The following is a 19,329-nucleotide window of genomic DNA, read 5'->3' on the forward strand; positions in this document are numbered from 1 at the left end:
TTCCCCAATCTTGTGTCTGGAGCAACCACTGTCAAAATGCAGGTCTTCCATGTAGAAAGCTCTAAAGGAGGTGTAGGATATGTGGCTTATAGTTTCTTCTTTAGTTTTCCACACTTGTAAGATGGGCTTTGTCTTGAAGTAGAACATTATTTTTTTTTCTTTTTGTTTGTCACCAGCTATTCATTCTTCTTTGCACTTGAGATACAACAACTTGTAGGCTTCAACAAGATCATCATTAAAGATATCTTCATCACTTTGCTCTCCATTATCATGCACTTTGGATTTGGATCATACATGGGTTATGAAGGCAACTACATTGTTGTCTTTTCACTTTCATTATCCTCGTCCCTTATTTTTTCCTAAGGAAGTTGGTACATTGTGCTTGAATGTGGCGAAAACCTCCGCATTCATGACATTGAATTCCCTTGCCTTTTTTTGTTTATCCCATTTTTTACCTTTTTGCTGAGGATTGAAGCCTTTGGCATTGAGAGGCAGATTGTCTTTGACATTGGTATTAACAGTATTTCTTGATCTTCTGTCAAGTCTTCTATTGTCCTTCCCAAATATTTTTTCAAGAAGGGCAATAGATTTAGTCAGGTTAGCATCAATATCTTCTTCTCCCCTCTCCTCATCGTGTTAAACGATAGCTTTGTATGCCACACTTCTGTTTCTTCTCTTAGAATTATCATTGATTCCCATTTTTGAAAATTCTAGTAACTCACGCTGGATGTCTTACTGGATGTTATGACATCCACAATTACACAACACAAAACGTTAAAACAGAAACGCATAAAAATAATAAAGAACACACAGAATTGTTTACCCAGTTCGGTATACAACAATACCTACTCTGGGGGCTATCAAGCTAGGGAGGGAATCCAATATAAACCTACCCAATGTAATTCCAATCTATTCCTACCCAATGTAATTCCAATCTATTCCTAGACCTGAGTATCTTCGCTCACTCCCCCTCAATCACAACAGTGATTTCAAATACACATTAAACAAATTCAGAGAGAAGACACACTTCAAAAACACACCTTGATCTACTTAAAAGCTTCAATCAAGAGACACACACTCGTGCTTAAAAGCTTAGAGTGACAATTAACAAACACAACCTATTCAAACGCAATCATCAAAGAAAATTGCTCGGAGTACAAGAGACAGCTACAAAACTATGGTTCTTCATAATTAACAATCTACTGTCTCTGCGTTCCAAATTAGGACTGCATACTTTTTATATGCAGCTCTTGGGCCTTGGGCTTTTTTAGAAACACATTAGGGTTAACCAAGTTAACCTAATTTATACGCCATCTGGTTTTTACAGTATGTGTTGTTAGCGAAATCTTCTGGACGAAATATTCAGCACACAATAAAAGGTTTCCTAAATTGTAGATTGAGAGAAATCAAGAAACATAATTAATAAAATATAACAGCTCCTGCTGTCACACAAGGATGTCATGACATCGCTCATGACATTCACTACAGAACCTGTATTAGCTTAACACAAATGCAGCCTGCATAACACAATATCAAACATGTCATGACATTAAACACTCAGGTATGTTTTACCACAAATGCAACCAACATGAAAAACATCTTCAATCTCCCCCTTTGGCAAATTTTTGGCTAAAACAATCTGTCACACCATATCAGAGAAACACTTGCAGCAGAAATAAAGCAAACACAAACAGAGCTAATACAGTACAGACAACATACACCACCAGTATGCACACAGTGCTCAAACAGATCAAAACCAACCACACCACAAGAGCAGCACAAGCACAAACAGATTAACACAAAAATAAGCACATCAAATTTGTTGATCACGCAACACCATACTTGTTGTCTTGGGGTGACATTACTACTTCTCCCCTTGTTTGGCCATAAAAGTTGCCAAAGCAAACTACTGTCTTCTCTCCAAAATTCAAATAGGTTCAAACAAAACTTAAACTGAATTAAATCGAATAAAATGCAAACAAAACTAAACGAAATAGGGCAAAACAAAAAAAAACAAAAAAAAGCAAAAGAAACAAACAGAACTCTAGCCGCATTTACTGCCCTGAGTCAGACCCACTTGAGGTGTCTGCATAACTTCTTTTCTCAGAGCCATCAGTAGGACTGGTACTCACTTCTTCCACATCTTCTTCAGGTTCTACTTCCTTCTCTTATTCATCTTCATCTGCCATCTCTACAGCATCTGCAAAATCCACATTCTCATCCATTTCCAGAGTGCTTATCATCTTTTCAAGGGATATCTTCCTAGCTTCCAGCTCTTTGCAGGTCTCTTTTAACATTGCTATGACTTTTGCTTTGCTGGCTGATGCTCCAGACTTGGATGTTTCAGCCGATGTCATGACAATGTCTGGAACATGCGTACCCTAAAACAATTTATAGTGGAAAGCCAATGGACTTTCTCTTTTGCATACTACATCATGTTCATTGAGAATGTTGGGATACTGAGTCTGAATTATGCCACACAGGAGGGATGGAAAGGCAATTGGACCCTTAACACTGAAGCTTCTAGCATGCTTCATAGTTTGGTCAAAAATATATGTTCCATAGTCAAACTTTGCCTTTGTTCCTACATCATACAAAAATCTGCCAAGAACAGTTGAAATAGTGGACTTGTGATTTGTTGGTACCCAATTAGCTGCTTCTATCTTGTGAAGCATTGCATACTTGATGCTCAGCTTACTTGCAGTTAGTTTCTCTTTTAAGGGCCAGCTTTTTACCTGCTTGGTTGTGATCACTTGACAAACCTTGTTGTCTGTCACTTCAAGCCCAGGTTGAGCTTCATTTGTTCTTACCAAGAAGTTATTAATCACAGAAGGAGAGAAAGAAACACACTTACCTCTCACAAACACTTTTCTGAAGTCCACACTCTTTCTGTTTCCACAATCTTCAGATAAGTTCACCATAAATTCTTTTACCAGCCTCTCATAACATTTGGGAAGGTTGCACACTGTTTTTAATAGTCCAGCTTCCTGAATTAGCTCTAAGATTCCTTGTTCTCAAGAGCATTTGGAGCCAACTCCCTTTCAACAGCCAGTCTCTTTTGGAGCACATATTTCCACCTGCTGGCACTAGAGGCATAGTGGGATGACACATTATCAATAGGTATTTCAGGAATACTTGCAGCAAGCTTGCTTGTTGTAGGCTTCTTCCTTGATGGAATGTTAGGGACATCCCATTCAACATCAGACTCATATTCAACAATTTCCCTCTCCTTTCTTTTCTTTGGAACAACCTTGCTCCAGGAATTTGAGGGACTAACCCCTACACTCTTAGCCACAGCTCTGCTCTTGATAGGACCAGCAGAATTACTCTTCTTCTTGACAGAGTCTTTAACAGTGCTCTTAGCTTCTACATTCTTTTCAGGGGAACTTTGGGAAATAGCTTTGGCTTTTCTTCTAGTCATCATCCTGTTGGCTACACTCGGATTTAATGAGGCAAGTAACTCGTTGTCAGAATACTCATCTAAGTCTACCACATTGGTACCTGTTTCAGTATTGACCTTAGTGTGCTTATTCTCTTCAATGTCATTGACATCCTCAGTAACATTGGTATTCTCAGCACCTCCTTGTCCATTATTAATGATCTCCTCTTCAGTTGGGTCACAACCAGAGGTGTGAGCAACTTCAGCCTTACTGGTGTTCTTAAGGGATTAGGCATTATGGTTTGAAGAGGGACAGATATCCCAGGAACTTGATGGTTTTCCTTCAGAATGCGTGTAACAATTCTGGTAATTGCTTTATCGACATATCTGGTTCCTTCTTTATTAAGTTCCTCTATGGTATTAGATGTAGAAGGTTTGGCGCCCTTGTTATGAATACCCTCCTTGGGTCGTTTTGCATGTGCTGTTTTAGGCTTTGTGGCCTTTACATCATCACTACTAATCGTCCTTAAAGGTACAACCTCCAGACTCCTATTAGGGTTAGAGGACTCATCCGGTGTTGCCGAGTCAGATACGGGAGATGCATCACACGATTGCTGAGACATTTTGAAACTCTTTGAGATATAACTTGTGTCACACTTGTGAGAAGAATCCGAGCAGTTCAACCTTAATAAGTAGCGAGAAGGACCAACAAGGATGTTTGCCGTTTGTAGAAGAATAGGAGAGCGAGGGAGCTTTATATGCATACTGAGTGAGGGAAGTTTCAAATCGTGGATATTTAAAAAGCCCAAAAAGTATTCCCCCATATAGGTTAATTGCTATAATATGTTTTGGTTACAAATACCTAACATACCCTTTACCTTCACAATGTCTTCAGATGTTGTTAAAACATTCTCTATGACATTACTTTCAGATAGACTTTTAGAATCATTGCGCACATTTTGTTAGAACAAGAATTGTTCTGATCAATATTCTTAGTTTTGATGATAACAAGGATATGAATTTTGTGTGAGATAATGTGGTACTCTAATACATTGCAATTTCCCTTTCAGGAAATATATAAAGAGTATGCACAAATCAGCGCTCAGAAGCTTTGTCTCAGAAGGTTCAGCATGCAACATCAGAACATGGTCTGGCAAGACATCAGAAGATGGTCAAGGCAGAATCAGAACATGGGTCTATGGAAGCATCAGAAGAACTTGAGATCAGAAGCAGAAGCACTGAAGTTCTCATGGTATCACACTCAAAAGCACTTCAAGGTCAGAAGACAAGAAGATGCTATGCACCAAGCTGTTTGACTCTGATGATATTCAAACATTTTATTCACAAACATCAGATCAGAAGAAAGTACAGGTGGCAGGCTACGCTGACTGACAAAAGGAACGTTGGAAGCTATTAAAGGCAACGTCAGTAGACACAGCGTGAACAAGGCTCGAGGTAGTTGACAAAAGCGTGAAACATTAAATGCAATGTTGTACGGAATACCCAAAGCATTAAATGCTCCCAACGGTCATCTTCTCAAAGTGCCTATATAAATGAAGTTCTGATGAGAAGCAAGGTTACCAATTTCTTGACGAATTCGCTAACAATTAACTTGCTGAAACGCTGGTCAAATCAAAGCTCAGAAACTTCATCTTCATCAAAGCTCACTACATTGCTGTTGTAATATATTAGTGAGATTAAGCTTAAACGTTAAGAGAAATATCACTGTTGTGATTATAGCTTTTCAGAAGCATTGTAAAACTCTTATTTGATTACATTAATTTGTAAGTAACTAGAGTGATCAAGTGTTGATCAGGATACTCTAGGAAGTCTTAGCTTGTGTCTAAGCAGTTGTATTTAGAGTGATCACGTGGTGGTCAGGATACTCTAATAAAGTCTTAGCTTGTGTCTAAGCATTTGTTCCTAGAGTGATCAGGTTGTGATCAGGATACTCTAGAAGACTTAGTCGTGGGCTAAGTGGAAAACCATTGTAATCTGTTGCGATTAGTGGATTAAATCCTCAGGTGGGGTAAATCACTCCGTGGGGGTGGACTGGAGTAGTTTAGTTAACAACGAACCAGGATAAAAATAACTGTGCAAATTGTTTTTATCATTCAAGTTTTTAGACTACACTTATTCAAACCCCCCCTTTCTAAGTGTTTTTCTATCCTTCAATTGGCATCAGAGCGCCGGTTCTAAGGTGCAAGCACTTAACCGTGTTTAGAAAAGATTCAGGAAGAGAAAAATGCTTCAGTAAAAGATGGCTGGTGAAGTTCAAACAAATCCAACTGCATCTACATCTGGCTCTGCTGAGCAATACAATGGTAACAATGGTTACACTAGACCACCAGTAATCGATGGTGAAAACTTTGAATATTGGAAAGATAAACTGGAAAGTTACTTTCTTGGTCTGGATGCTGATCTATGGGATCTTCTGTTGGATGGTTACAAACATCCTGTTAAAGCTACTGGTGTAAGGCTCACAAGAAGCGAAATGACTGATGATCAAAAGAAAGAATTCAAAAATCATCACAAATGCAGGACTGTTTTGCTGAATGCTATCTCTCATGCTGAGTATGAGAAGATATCTAACAGGGAAACTGCCCATGATATATATGAGTCATTGAAAATGACCCATGAGGGAAATTCTCAAGTCAAGGAGACTAAAGCTCTTGCTCTAATCCAGAAATATGAAGCCTTCAAGATGGAGGATGATGAAGATATTGAGAGGATGTTCTCAAGATTTCAAACTCTAACTGCTGGTTTGAGAGTTCTGGATAAAGGCTACACCAAGGCTGATCATGTAAAGAAGATTATCAGAAGCTTACCTAGAAGATGGGGTCCAATGGTGACTGCATTCAAGATTGCCAAGAATCTGAATGAAGTTTCTTTGGAAGAGCTTATCAGTGCCTTGAGAAGCCATGAAATAGAGCTGGATGCAAACGAGCCTCAGAAGAAAGGTAAGTCTATTGCGTTAAAATCAAATGTTAAAAAATGTACTAACGCTTTTCAGGCTAGAGAAGAGGATCCTGAAGAATCAGAATCTGAAGAAGAAGATGAATTGTCCATGATCTCCAGAAGGGTAAACCAACTCTGGAAGAGCAAGCAAAGGAAGTTCAGAGGCTTCAGAAGTTCAAAGAGATTTGAACGAGGAGAATCTTCTGGTGACAGAAGATCTGACAAGAAGAAGGCTGTCTGCTATGAGTGCAATGAGCCTGGACATTACAAGAACGAGTGTCCAAAACTTCAGAAGGAGAATCCCAAGAAGAAGTTTCATAAGAAGAAAGGTCTTATGGCAACATGGGATCATTCTTAATCAGAATCAGAATCAGACTCTGAAGGAGAGCAAGCCAACTTCACGCTGATGGCTACAGAAGATGATGGATCAGAATCTACATTAGAATCAGATTCTGAAGAGGTATTTTCTGAACTATCTAGAGAAGAGTTAGTTTCCAGTTTAACAGAACTTCTGGAACTCAAGGCTCATCTTAGTATCAAATACAAAAAGCTGAAAAAGCAGTTTGAATTTGAAACTAAGAAGCTGGAAGTGGAAAATTCTGAACTAAAGGAAAAAGTTTTAAATCTATCCAAAGATAGTGGATCTCCTTCTGAAACAGAAAAATTCATTCCTAGCATGAATTATATTCTGAAAGAATATGACTCGAGCTTCAGAAAGTTCTTATCTAGAAGTATTGATAGAAGTCATCTTGCTTCTATGATATATGGTGTTTCTGGAAACAGAAGGTTTGGTTTTGGCTATGAGGGTGATACCTCACATAAATTTGACCTATTGATGATCTGAAGATCACATACAAGCCATTGTATGATCAGTTCAAATATGGCCATGCACATGATATTAGGCTCACTTCACATGCACAGAAGTTTAACACTGTTCACACCAAGAAGCTTGTGACACATCCTAAGAAATATCATGCTGACAAACCTAAAGAATATCATGCTGTTCCTCCTGTTAAATATTTTGCTAAACCCAAGTTCAATCAGAACTTGAGGAGAACTAACAAGAAAGGACCCAAGAAATTGTGGGTACCTAAGGAGAAGATAATTTCTGTTGCAGATATCCTTGGCAGCAAAGAGGACAAAAAGCAAAATGTCATGGTACCTGGACTCTGGGTGCTCGCGACACATGACGGGAAGAAGGTCTACATTCCAAGACCTGGTGCTTAAACCAGGTGGAGAAGTCAAGTTTGGAGGAGATCAGAAGGGAAAAATCATTGGCTCTGGAACCATAAGTCTTGGTAACTCTCCTTCCATAACTAATGTACTTCTTGTAGAAGGATTAACGCATAACTTATTGTCCATAAGTCAATTAAGTGACAATGGTTATGATATAATCTTCAATCAAAAGTCTTGCAAGGCTGTAAGTCAGAAGGATGGCTCAATCCTATTTACAGGCAAGAGAAAGAACAACATCTATAAGATTGATCTTTCTGATCTTAAGAATCAGAAGGTGACTTATCTTATGTCTGTTTCTGAGGAGCAATGGGTCTGGCACAGAAGATTAGGACATGCTAGTTTGAGAAAGATTTCTCAGATTAACAAACTAAATCTGGTCAGAGGACTCCCAAATCTGAAATACAAATCAGATGCTCTTTGTGAAGCATGTCAGAAGGGAAAGTTCTCCAGACCTGCATTCAAGTCTAAGAATGTTGTTTCTTCCTCAAGGCCATTAAAACTCTTGCACATTGATCTGTTTGGCCCAGTCAAAACAGCATCTATCAGAGGGAAGAAATATGGATTAGTCATCATTGATGATTATAGCCGCTGGACATGGGTAAAGTTCTTGAAACACAATGATGAGTCTCATTCAGTGTTCTTTGAATTCTGCACTCAGATCCAATCTGAGAAGGAGTGCAAAATCATAAAGGTCAGAAGTGATCATGGTGGCGAATTTGAGAACAGATTCTTTGAGGAGTTCTTCAAAGAAAATGGTATTGCCCATGATTTCTCTTGTCCTAGAACTCCACAACAAAATGGAGTTGTAGAGCGAAAGAATAGGACTCTACAAGAAATGGCCAGAACCATGATCAATGAAACCAATAAGGCTAAGCATTTCTGGGCAGAAGCAATAAACACTGCATGTTATATTCAGAATAGAATCTCTATAAGACCTATTCTAAATAAGACTCCTTATGAATTGTGGAAGAACAGAAAGCCCAACATTTCATATTTCCATCCTTTTGGATGTGTATGTTTTATTCTGAATACTAAAGATCATCTTGGTAAGTTTGATTCTAAAGCACAAAAGTGTTTCCTTCTTGGATATTCTGAACGCTCTAAAGGCTACAGAGTATACAATACTGAAACATTGATTGTAGAAGAATCAATCAATATCAGGTTTGATGATAAGCTTGGTCTTGAAAAACCAAAGCAGTTTGAGAATTTTGCAGATTATGATATTGATATATCAGAAGCAGTAGAACCAAGAAGCAAAACTGCAGAAGCTGACAGTCTCAGAAGCAATGGATCAGAAGATCAAGTTGCTGCATCTTTAGAGAATCTCAGGATTTCTGAAGAACCAACAGTCAGAAGATCACCTAGACTTGCATCAGCTCATTCAGAAGATGTGATCCTTGGGAAGAAAGATGATCCCATCAGAACAAGGGCATTCCTTAAGAACAATGCAGAATGTCAATTAGGTCTTGTTTCTTTGATCGAGCCAACTTCTGTTGATCAAGCTCTAGAAGATCCAGACTGGATAATTTCCATGCAAGAAGAACTAAATCAGTTTACAAGGAATGATGTATGGGACTTGGTTCCTAGACCAAAAGGATTTAACATCATCGGCACTAAGTGGGTATTCAGAAACAAGCTGAGTGAGAAAGGTGAAGTGGTAAGAAACAAAACCGGATTGGTGGCTCAGGGTTATAGTCAGCAAGAAGGAATTGACTACACAGAAACCTTTGCACCAGTGGCCAGGTTAGAATCTATTCGTCTATTAATTTCTTTTGCCACTCAACACAACATCACTCTTTATCAGATGGATGTTAAGAGTGCCTTCTTAAATGGTTACATAGATGAAGAAGTTTATGTCCATCAACCTCCTGGTTTTGAAGACTCCATGTCTCCAAATCATGTTTTTAAATTAAAGAAATCATTATACGGATTGAAACAAGCTCCTAGAGCTTGGTATGAACGTTTGAGTTCTTTCCTTCTGGAAAATGGTTTCACTAGAGGAAAAGTGGACACTACACTCTTCTGTAAAACATTTAAAAAGGATATTTTAATTTGTCAAATTTATGTTGATGATATTATCTTTGGAACATCTAATGCTACACTTGGAAAGGAGTTTGCTGAGTCTATGCAGGCTGAATTTGAAATGAGCATGATGGGAGAACTCAAGTATTTCCTTGGGATTCAAATCAACCAAACTTCTGATGGAACTTATGTTCATCAAACGAAGTATGTGAAAGAACTTCTGAAGAAGTTTAATCTTTCTGAAAGCAAAGAAGCCAAAACTCCTATGCATCCGACATGTGTCCTAGGTAAGGATGAGGTAAGTAAGAAGGTAGATCAGAAGTTGTACAGAGGTATGATTGGATCTCTTCTATACCTAACTGCTTCTAGACCTGACATTCTCTTCAGTGTTTGTTTGTGTGCTAGATTCCAATCAGATCCGAGAGAATCTCATTTAACTGCGGTTAAGAGAATTCTGAGGTATCTTAAAGGTACTACTAATGTTGGTTTAGTTTACAGAAGATCCAAAGATTACAACTTAGTAGGATTCTGTGATGCTGACTATGCTGGAGATAGAATAGAAAGGAAGAGTACTTCTGGAAGTTGTCAATTTCTTGGAAGTCACCTGATCTCATGGTACAGCAAGAAGCAAGCTACTATTGCCCTCTCAACAACAGAAGCAGAATATGTTGTTGCTGCTGGTTGTAGCACACAAATGCTCTGGATGAGAAGTCAGCTAGAAGATTATCAGATATATGAGAGTAACATTCCTATCTTCTGTGATAATACTTCTGCTATATGTTTATCTAAGAACCCTATCTTACATTCAAAAGCTAAACATATTGAGATTAAACATCATTTCATAAGGGACTATGTTCAGAAGGGTGTTATATCTTTAAACTTTGTGGATACAGACCATCAATGGGCTGATATCTTTACAAAACCCCTTGCCGAAGATAGGTTTAAGTTCATTCTGAAGAATATCAGTATGGATTTATGCCCAGAATGAGAAGATGAGAAGATCTTATGTATGAGTATCTTCTGAAATGAGATTGGATTAGTCTTTTATAAGAAGTTCTGATTGTAATCAATTAGAAGTAGTGATTCTGTTATTACTAATGTTTCATTGTCTAAGTTGACTCGGAATCTCTTTAAAAGTAAAACAGCTGTAACTGGCTATCCAGATGGTAAACACGTGTTCACTATTTCTGGACAAGCGTGCGTGCAGTTGAGGGGACGCCTACTTAGGTAACTGTGCTAATCACTTCTTTTGTCATTATTATCTCTCCTCACGTCATGTACATTTAATGCCATTCATCATTTCAGTTTCTTTTTATACTCTTCAAACGATTCTTTTCCCTCTTATATTTCTCTCTCTTGCATTCAGTTTCCTTTTCGCTCTCTCTCTCTCTCTCTTTGCATTCATATCGTAAACCCTAGCAATTTTCACTATCTGCAACTTCATCATGAATCCCTCGTCAAGTTCTGCAAATCAAGAAACTGATCGTAAACAAAAGAGAAAGGAAACTGATGAACCAGAAATCAAACCAAAAAGAGTAAGGATCACCTATGACCCTCTCAAAGTGAACCCGTTTGAAGCTATGATGTCTGGAAACTAATCTAGACGTGTGTATCAACCTCTTGACGGTATCCCTCAATCACCTTCCTCTTCACAGACTTCCACCACCTCTTCCTCTTCATTCATGTCTCTGGAACCACCTTCTTCACCATCTGATATCTCCTTTCCTTCAACCCATCCCTCAGATATATCCTCATCTCTCTCACACCCTTTTCCCACCATAACACCTAACCCCTACAGTTTTGTGTTTCCCGACTCCAGGTTCACTGTCAACCCTCCAACACCTACCACTCAATCATTTCTAGAGCTTTTACATTCTGATGTCAATAGCTGGTTGGAAATTCTGGGGGCTGCTCACCTTAACCATCTGGATGAGTATGCTACTTGCAACCTCTGGGATGCATTTCATCAGGATTTTCTGGTTAGGGCTACGGACGTCTAGAGAAGGATCATGACTGACGCACCTGGTGCTCGTGGTCGTCTCTTGGAAGTTGGTGAAAGCAGCTATCACCATCTCATCAGGAACAGAAGAGTTCTTGAAGAGAGGATACCTGCAGATGAGATGGTAGAAGAAAATCCCTGCAGAGACATCGTGGTATGGAGACCAAGGTAACTTGTGCTGGCTGGAGATTTTCAATGGTTGTTTGATTGGTTCAGAATGAACCCTTCTGAAAGTGCTCCTCACATGGTCTTTCCAGAAGTGGTTTATCCTGCTGAAGTTGCTGGTCCTACTCCTCCAACAAACCTAGCAGCTATTCTTCAGGCGTTGGAAGTTGGAGCTTCTGTGTTGCTTGAACCAGAATATGTTGAGGCTGCTCCTGAGTCAGACTCAGATGTTGAGATGGAAGGTACAGAAGCTGAAGACCTCCCAGAAGATCGTCCTGCTGAGATTGCTGTCCCTGTCGGCAGAAATTCTGGTGCTTCTTCTTCTGGTGTACCCTCAGCTCTGATGGAGACCTTGGAAGCTCTGCATCAGAATCAAGCTATGCTGGCTTCTCGTTTGGACGCGCAAGAAGCAGCCAATGCTGAGTTTCGCTCCTTCATGGCAAGGCAAACTGCAAGCACTGACGGGGTTCATGACATTCTGGCACAGATTTTGTCTAGGCTAGGGTCTTAGTCTTTGGTCTTTGTAGTTTTTCTTTCCTTGTTGCATCTGTTATTCTGCATACATCTTTTGTAATCCTGCTTGTTTAATCAATGAAAAGTTTAATTCTGTTTCTTTCCTTTGTCGTTTTCTACATCTGAATCTTTTATATTCTTTTTTGATGTTATGACAAAAAGGGGGAGAAAATATATGATAAATAATCTGATTAAATATTATCAGTTACCGGGTAAAAAGGCCCCACATTACTAACAGAACTTGCAAAGTTCTACACTTTAAGTTGTGTTGTTGCAAGAATCGAAGATTCAAGATCAACATGAGAAGCAACAAGATGAATCAAGCTCTTGGATTCTTGAAGCAAGCTGAGTGCTATGAAGCTTCAGAATCAGAAGCAAGAAGGAAGAATGTTCAGATATTCTGATGATAGAATATGATCTGAAACATTATGTCTATTTGTTCTGATACATTCTATATGGCTTATATGGCTCTGATACATATTATGTGTTCTGAAACATATTTTATGTTCTGATTCATTCATGCTGACTTTTGTCGTTTAGTTTTGTTCTGTAACATTTCAGGATGTAGAGATGCTCTGATGATGCTCTGGTACATTCAACAATGTTCTGATACAATCTAGCATGAAGTGATGTAAGAAGAAATTCAATATTCTGAAGCTGTCCTATGGAAGCAGAAATCAGAAGTCATGAATGTTCTGAAGATCAAGCACTGTGAACGTCTCTACTGAAATACTCAGGGAAGTCTTTTATTTATAAAATTCTTCTAGTATTAATTTCAGGGGGAGATTATTCATCTCAGGGGGAGATTGTTAATCTCAGGGGGAGACATATTCACATGCTTATGCTATAGCTGTGTAAATTGTCTTTAGCCGTCTGCTCTTTCTGATCGCAAATTCATATCATTTATATATGTTTTTGTCATCATCAAAAAGGGGGAGATTGTTAGAACAAGAATTGTTCTAATCAATATTCTTAGTTTTGATGATAACAAGGATATGAATTTTGTGTGAGATAATGTGGTACTCTAATACATTGCAATTTACCTTTCAGGAAATATATAAAGAGTATGCACAAATCAGCGCTCAGAAGCTTTGTCTCAGAAGGTTCAGCATGCAACATCAAAACATGGTCTGGCAAGACATCAGAAGATGGTCAAGGCAGAATCAGAACATGGGTCTATGGAAGCATCAGAAGAACTTGAGATCAGAAGCAGAAGCACTGAAGTTCTCATGGTATCACGCTCAGAAGCACTTCAAGGTCAGAAGACAAGAAGATGCTATGCACCAAGCTGTTTGACTCTGGTGATATTCAAACGTTTTATTCACAAACATCAGATCAGAAGAAAGTACAGGTGGCAGGCTACGCTGACTGACAAAAGGAACGTTGGAAGCTTATTAGAGGCAACGTCAGTAGACACAGCGTGAACAAGGCTCGAGGTAGTTGACAAAAGCGTGAAACATTAAATGCAATGCGGTACGGAATACGCTGTCGCTACCGCGAAAATTAACAGAGTCGCCACTAACATATTTATCCTGAAAAGGAAGGGGAATGCCAGCAAACCACAAAACAAAACAACGGTCTCACGACCAGAGAAAAGGGTAAGGGAGTCGGTTACACAAGGGGAAGGTGCTAGCACTCCTCGCGCCCATCGTACTCGATGGTATCCACGCTAGTGTCTAAATCTATGGGTGTGTAAGAAAACTACGTTAATCTGGACTAAAATGAATGCAGAATGTAGGGAAAAGAAAGGATTGTGCTCGCACGGGCCCTACCCCGCTGCCTACGTATCTGATTTGCAGAATCAGAGCTACCGTAGCTCGGCTAACTAATTTCTGTTTGTTTTGTATTTTTTAGGTGAACGAGTTACATTCACACTCCGCTGCTCGACCTTTGGAGACTTATGCTGGGAATGGAGCGGAAATAACAAGCTCTTAAGAAAAGAAAATCAAAGAGTGTGGTTTGTGTTTTAAAGAATGCATGAGGAAGACCTAAGCTAAGGGGGAAAGCTTGCTACCTAATGTTATCATACAAAGGGTACAAGTCTAAACTAAACTAACAACCTACGAGGTAAAAGGGAAGCAAACAATGAGCACACAAACGAGCATCCGCTCGTAAAGCAAACAAACCAACGGTACTGACCGAGTGGTAGAAAAGCGGTCCCTCCATAGCCAAGGGGAGCAACTCAACCCAAGTCAACCAAGCATTAGACCTCGCGAAAATGATCGGGCCATAGACAAGAGGGCGGACCCCTCTCAGCAACCAAGCCGTCACGGATCATAAAGGAAAACGGTGCATGCGTACACCGAGCATCAACGTCGAGCGACGCGAGCTATAGGAAAGGCGGGGGTCCGGCTGCATGAACCCTTTTCCTGACATACTCGATAACAAGATCTTGTGCTGGTTCAGAAGCGAGCAACGCGTAACGTGCGCATACTGAACAGACTCGATGAGACTAGGCGGGGGTTGATTGCTAACCCTTTCCGCGTGCCTTCCAAGAGGACTTAACGGAGTGCCATATAGGACTTATTACACCGTGACTCCCTGCCGCAAAGCACAAATGTAAACACACCAACAAAAACAGAGCCTCTTTCGAGGACTTGGCCAGATGCATGTCTAAGTCCTACTTCTCATGTTAAAGGATGATGCGAGAAAGCGATAAAGTGCAAGAGAAATAAAATGAAACGGGAGACAATACCAAACGGATAGCAAATCCGCAATGAGCTAGCAAGCGTAAGCAGAGAAGTCCAAAATACTTCTCGTAAGCTAGCATCAAGCAAAGCAAGTCAGAAAGCGTCGTCGTGATAATAGATCACAAGCGACATGTGGCACGCGTCGAGCATAACCACACAAGCAACCTGCAAGAGAACACAAGCCAAGCAATACAAGAGTTTACATCTCAATGAATGAGAGAGCAGGTGATTGGCATCGGAAATAGGTTCGTGTCCCACAAATAAAGTGGAACACGACGCAAATCAATCGCACCAGAAGCGAATTCGTGTCCCACAAATAAAGTGGAACACGAAGCAAGTCGAATCGCAATCGAAGGCTCTCTCGAAGTACCTCGCACATCTCAGCAAACGCATCAGTAATAAAAAGGAAGCATGCACCGACCATAGAAAATACTAGCAATTAAATTCTAAATGAATTCTAAAAGAAAATCTAGCAAGATTAAATTGTTTTTTTATGACATTTTATCAAAGAATTAGAACTAAACTATGTACAAAACAATTAAAATCTAACAAAAAAAATATATTACATGTTTTTTTGAATATTTAAAACAAATATAGAAAACAAGAATCTAATTCTAACTAGAAAAGAATACATGCTTTTATTTATTTTTTATCATGTCAAAAATCTAACAAAGATCAATGTTTTTCATACATTTTGTTATACTAAAAATAGTAAGAAACAAACTAGTAAAAAAACACTAAATCTAACATGAATTATGCATACAGGGGGTTTCAGATTGAAATCAGGTGTGCATCCTAAGGAAAGGCGCAAGGCCCAGGGAGTCTAGCCCAATCAACTTGTTTTTGTTATAGTTTTCAGATTTTTTTTGTCAAAAGAGGTGTTGCATTGGGCTTAAACGGGTGTGAATCTAGTAATTCGCAATAAGACCCAAAAGATTGTTCAATTATGTTTGATCCAATGCTATTCTGACTTTTTTTTATATCATTTTCAAATTAATCATCAATTAACAAATTTATTATCCACATTAATCAACTCTTAATCAGATTAAAATCACAATTAATGCACAATTGAATTAGAAAAGGATTAGATTTACTTGTAACGTCCCAGATTGAATCTCTCTTCTCCCTCTCATGAAAACGCGACGACGGCGGTTCATCTTCTTCTCCGATGAACTCGCAGCAATGGTTTGAACGACATGGACTCTCTCCCTCTCTCAGACCTCAACGAACCAGCGGCGCAGCGGCCGGAGGCGACACTGGAGAGTTCGTTCCGGATCTCTTGTCTCCTCTTGCATTCATCTCTCGGTGATTCCGATCTCACTCAATCAAACAAGATCTTCTCAGTCTCCGACGAAGAACTACAACACCGTCGCGATAACCATAGCACCGGCGGCACTCGTTCCTCACTCTTATTGCTCTCCCCTCGGTTCTCTCTCGTCAACTCAAATCTCTCGCGATTCAGGTTCTCTTCATCTCAATCTCTCGCTCTCGGTTCTCTATTTTTCGTTTCGGATTGCGTGGAACTGATTGTGATGTTGATGAAGATTATGAGCGTTGTTCTTGAGTTTTCTGTAGATGTCGCGCGATGATGATTGCGTATGCGTTGAATCGCTGCTGATGCCGAGGTGATGAAGCAACGGCGGATTGTTGATTGATGATGCTTGCGAAAAACGTGCTGCGTGAATGAAGATTTATTGATGATGAACTCGATTCGAGAAGAATGTGGAAATTCGATTGTAGAGAGAGGTGGAGATTCAAGAATGTTGAAGATTGGAGAAGAAGGTTCAATGATCCTGATTGAAGGTTGAATGAATCGAGAGCACGAATCTTCCCTGCAAAAGTTTGTTACGGTTTTCCTCCATCTTCTGTTCTGTTATCACTTTTTGTGGTTTTTGGTTAATGAATGATGAAGAAGATTGAAAGAGAATGAAGATTCTGTTACAGGTTGAAGAGTGTTATGAAGGTTGGAGAGTTGAATCCAGGATCGAGAGAGAAAGATGAAGAAGTTTGTTACGGTTTCGTTTCCTTTTTTCGATTCTGAGTTTTCTGATCTTCCCTCTCCGTTTTTTTCCTTTTTATGTTATCCTTCTTTTTCTTTTATTTTCGGTTATGGCCTTTTGTTATGGTATGGAAAGTGAGCATGGACCGAACCCATTCGGTTTAATTGTGAACACGGTTTTTTGCCGCTCCGGTTAATTTCATTGAACCTATTTTATGCGGTTAACATTGCTGGATTTTCGTGAGGCTCATGGACTGTGCAGTGCAGATTGGACTTTGTCTGGCTTGTGAGAAATATCCTTTCAAGAGTTAGGACTTGAAATTGAATGGTTGTATTTGAATTTTGTAATGGAATTTTCAATTGGAGTATGTTTTTGTAAACCAACAACACAAGGAACAAATGAAGCTTGAATCGATGAACATTTGAATGAATGTTATGATGAATTGTTGATCTTGTAGAAATATTTGGATTGAGATATTATTTGAATTTTGAATGTTTGATAAATGAATTTAAATCCAACTCTTGACCATTTTTCTATTTCCATAAGAACATTGCAACAACAACGCACTTAACCCATAATCCTCAAAACGAATCATCCCTCAATAGCTTGTATTTGAAATAATCCAAAAGTTGAGAGAACGATTCATGAAATGATAAGCTTGAACTCAAAACAACCCATGCTCATGAATTCTCTTATTCTTGAATGATGGACGGAACGTGGCACTTTAAAATGATGACAACAGTGGATGAAACTTCGAATAAAACTCATGAATCCTATCTTGAATTGAATTCTTGATGAACAAAGATGTCTTGAACGAAATTTGAGAAATAGAATCTAACAGATCATTACATCAAATTCATCCTCGAATCATTAGGATCTAATTCAATCTCAATTCCTTAATTCAAACTAAACCACCAACAAATTGAACTTATAGCGGCTCCTTGAACACAATGCTCTCCTTAAGCTCATAACTCTGTACCCTGACTTATTTCTTTTATAATTCACCTCACAAACCTCTTGACTTAACAATCTAAAAACAATAGAAACTCTTTAATTTTTCTTGATTTCTGAGTGACGAAATAAACGTCTTTGATAACTTATAGCACAGGAAAGAGGGCAAATGTTGGGGTGCAACAGCTGCCCCTATTCAAACTTCTTGAACCTGACGAGTGAGAAACGAAAGTTTCGAACCGTTGAGGTGGAAGGAGATTGAATACCAGAATGAACTCGAAAATTTGCGCTCTTGATCAATAGAAGATTCCATCTCGCAATGAAGAAGGAATGTACCACCCCGCAGGCAGGGAGAAAAAACTTCAATTGATCTGGATAATTAAATAAGTTCCAACTTGCGTTAAGAAGGAACGGGCACCCACAGGCAGGGGAAACACTTCAAATGATCTGGGCATCAAGAGAAGGAACATCTCGACTGATCTGAGTATCAGACGTAGCAGATGTCTCCGAACTTGCATCGGGATAGATGTCTTAAGTCGATCTGGGAATCGAGGGAGATACATCGGTTGAATCGGACATCAACGGGTAATAGGTATCTCTGATCTGGGAATCATGATCTAGGAATCTGGGCAGACATCTCTTCTGATGCAATTAAATCATCAGGTAGATATTCCTACTAATCTGGGAATTAGCGGCTAGCTCCTTCGTAAGACCACGGGGATCCGGAGGCGGTTCCTTCAACTAAACTGGAATCAGGATAGGAACAATATCTCTTGCGAACTGTGTACGCTGGGGAAAGAATGCCTTTAAACTGATCTGGACATGATGCCAGAAAATAAGTAGGACAATCTTCATCTAAAAGACAAATTCGATCAGGTAGACATCTCCATCTGATCTGATGATATCAGTGGCTTGCTCCTTCGTAAGATCTTGGGGAGCTCCGGAGGCGGTTCCTTCAACTAATCTGAATCTGAATATTAGGATAGGAACAGATATCTCTTCCGAACTGTGTACGCCGGGTAAAGAAAGCGTCTTCAACTGATGGTTAGGCATCAGGACTGGGCAAACGAGTTTCTTCTTCTGAACGAACTAAATCGTCAGGGAGTAGATATTTCCAACTGATCTGATGTATCAGAGGGCTTGCTCCTTCGTAAGATCTTGGGAGATCCGGAGGCGGTTCCTTCAACTGAAAGTCTGATTTATCAGGAATAGGAACAAATATCTTCCACCGATCTGGGGGCATCGGGAATAGGAATGTCTTTGAACTGATCTGAGCTATGCCAGAAAATAAGTAGAACAATCCTCTTCTGATCCAAAACATCAGGATAAGCGCCTGTAATGACTAGGCGAATATTGCTCTCTAGGGAGCATTTGAATCTGGATAACTTTCCTGCAGAAAGAAACAGATATGATATG

The 19,329-nt window shown here is 39.4% G+C and overlaps 2 protein-coding genes across 2 annotated transcripts; both read right to left on the reverse strand.

Annotated features, from left to right (window-relative positions):
* Positions 1 to 2,168: 2,168 nt before the first annotated feature.
* LOC131640943 (uncharacterized) lies at positions 2,169 to 2,921 on the reverse strand. Its single transcript, XM_058911294.1, has 2 exons — positions 2,430 to 2,921; positions 2,169 to 2,381 (listed from the first exon to the last, which is right to left on the reverse strand). The coding sequence occupies exons 1-2, from the start codon at positions 2,919 to 2,921 to the stop codon at positions 2,169 to 2,171; spliced, it is 705 nt and encodes a 234-aa protein (XP_058767277.1).
* A 77-nt stretch (positions 2,922 to 2,998) lies between these two features.
* On the reverse strand, positions 2,999 to 4,203 carry LOC131640944 (uncharacterized). The gene is made up of 2 exons (XM_058911295.1): positions 3,709 to 4,203; positions 2,999 to 3,658 (listed from the first exon to the last, which is right to left on the reverse strand). Exons 1-2 carry the CDS (start codon positions 4,201 to 4,203, stop codon positions 2,999 to 3,001), a joined length of 1,155 nt encoding a protein of 384 aa, XP_058767278.1.
* Between the last annotated feature and the right edge of the window lie 15,126 nt (positions 4,204 to 19,329).

This window comes from Vicia villosa, unplaced genomic scaffold (genome assembly GCF_029867415.1).
Source record: "Vicia villosa cultivar HV-30 ecotype Madison, WI unplaced genomic scaffold, Vvil1.0 ctg.003413F_1_1, whole genome shotgun sequence".
In the NCBI taxonomy this organism is placed as follows: Eukaryota; Viridiplantae; Streptophyta; class Magnoliopsida; order Fabales; family Fabaceae; genus Vicia; species Vicia villosa.

Bases quoted from the DNA above. Each gene is read 5' to 3' on its own strand.
- LOC131640943 (XM_058911294.1), bottom strand. From the start codon at position 2,921: ATGGTGAACTTATCTGAAGATTGTGGAAACAGAAAGAGTGTGGACTTC. The intron at 2,382-2,429 runs GTATGCAAAAGA...AAATTGTTTTAG, and splicing joins TTCTCAATGAACATGATGTA to GGTACGCATGTTCCAGACAT.
- LOC131640944 (XM_058911295.1), bottom strand. From the start codon at position 4,203: ATGGGGGAATACTTTTTGGGCTTTTTAAATATCCACGATTTGAAACTT. The intron at 3,659-3,708 runs GTTCCTGGGATA...TAATCCCTTAAG, and splicing joins TTCTGAAGGAAAACCATCAA to AACACCAGTAAGGCTGAAGT.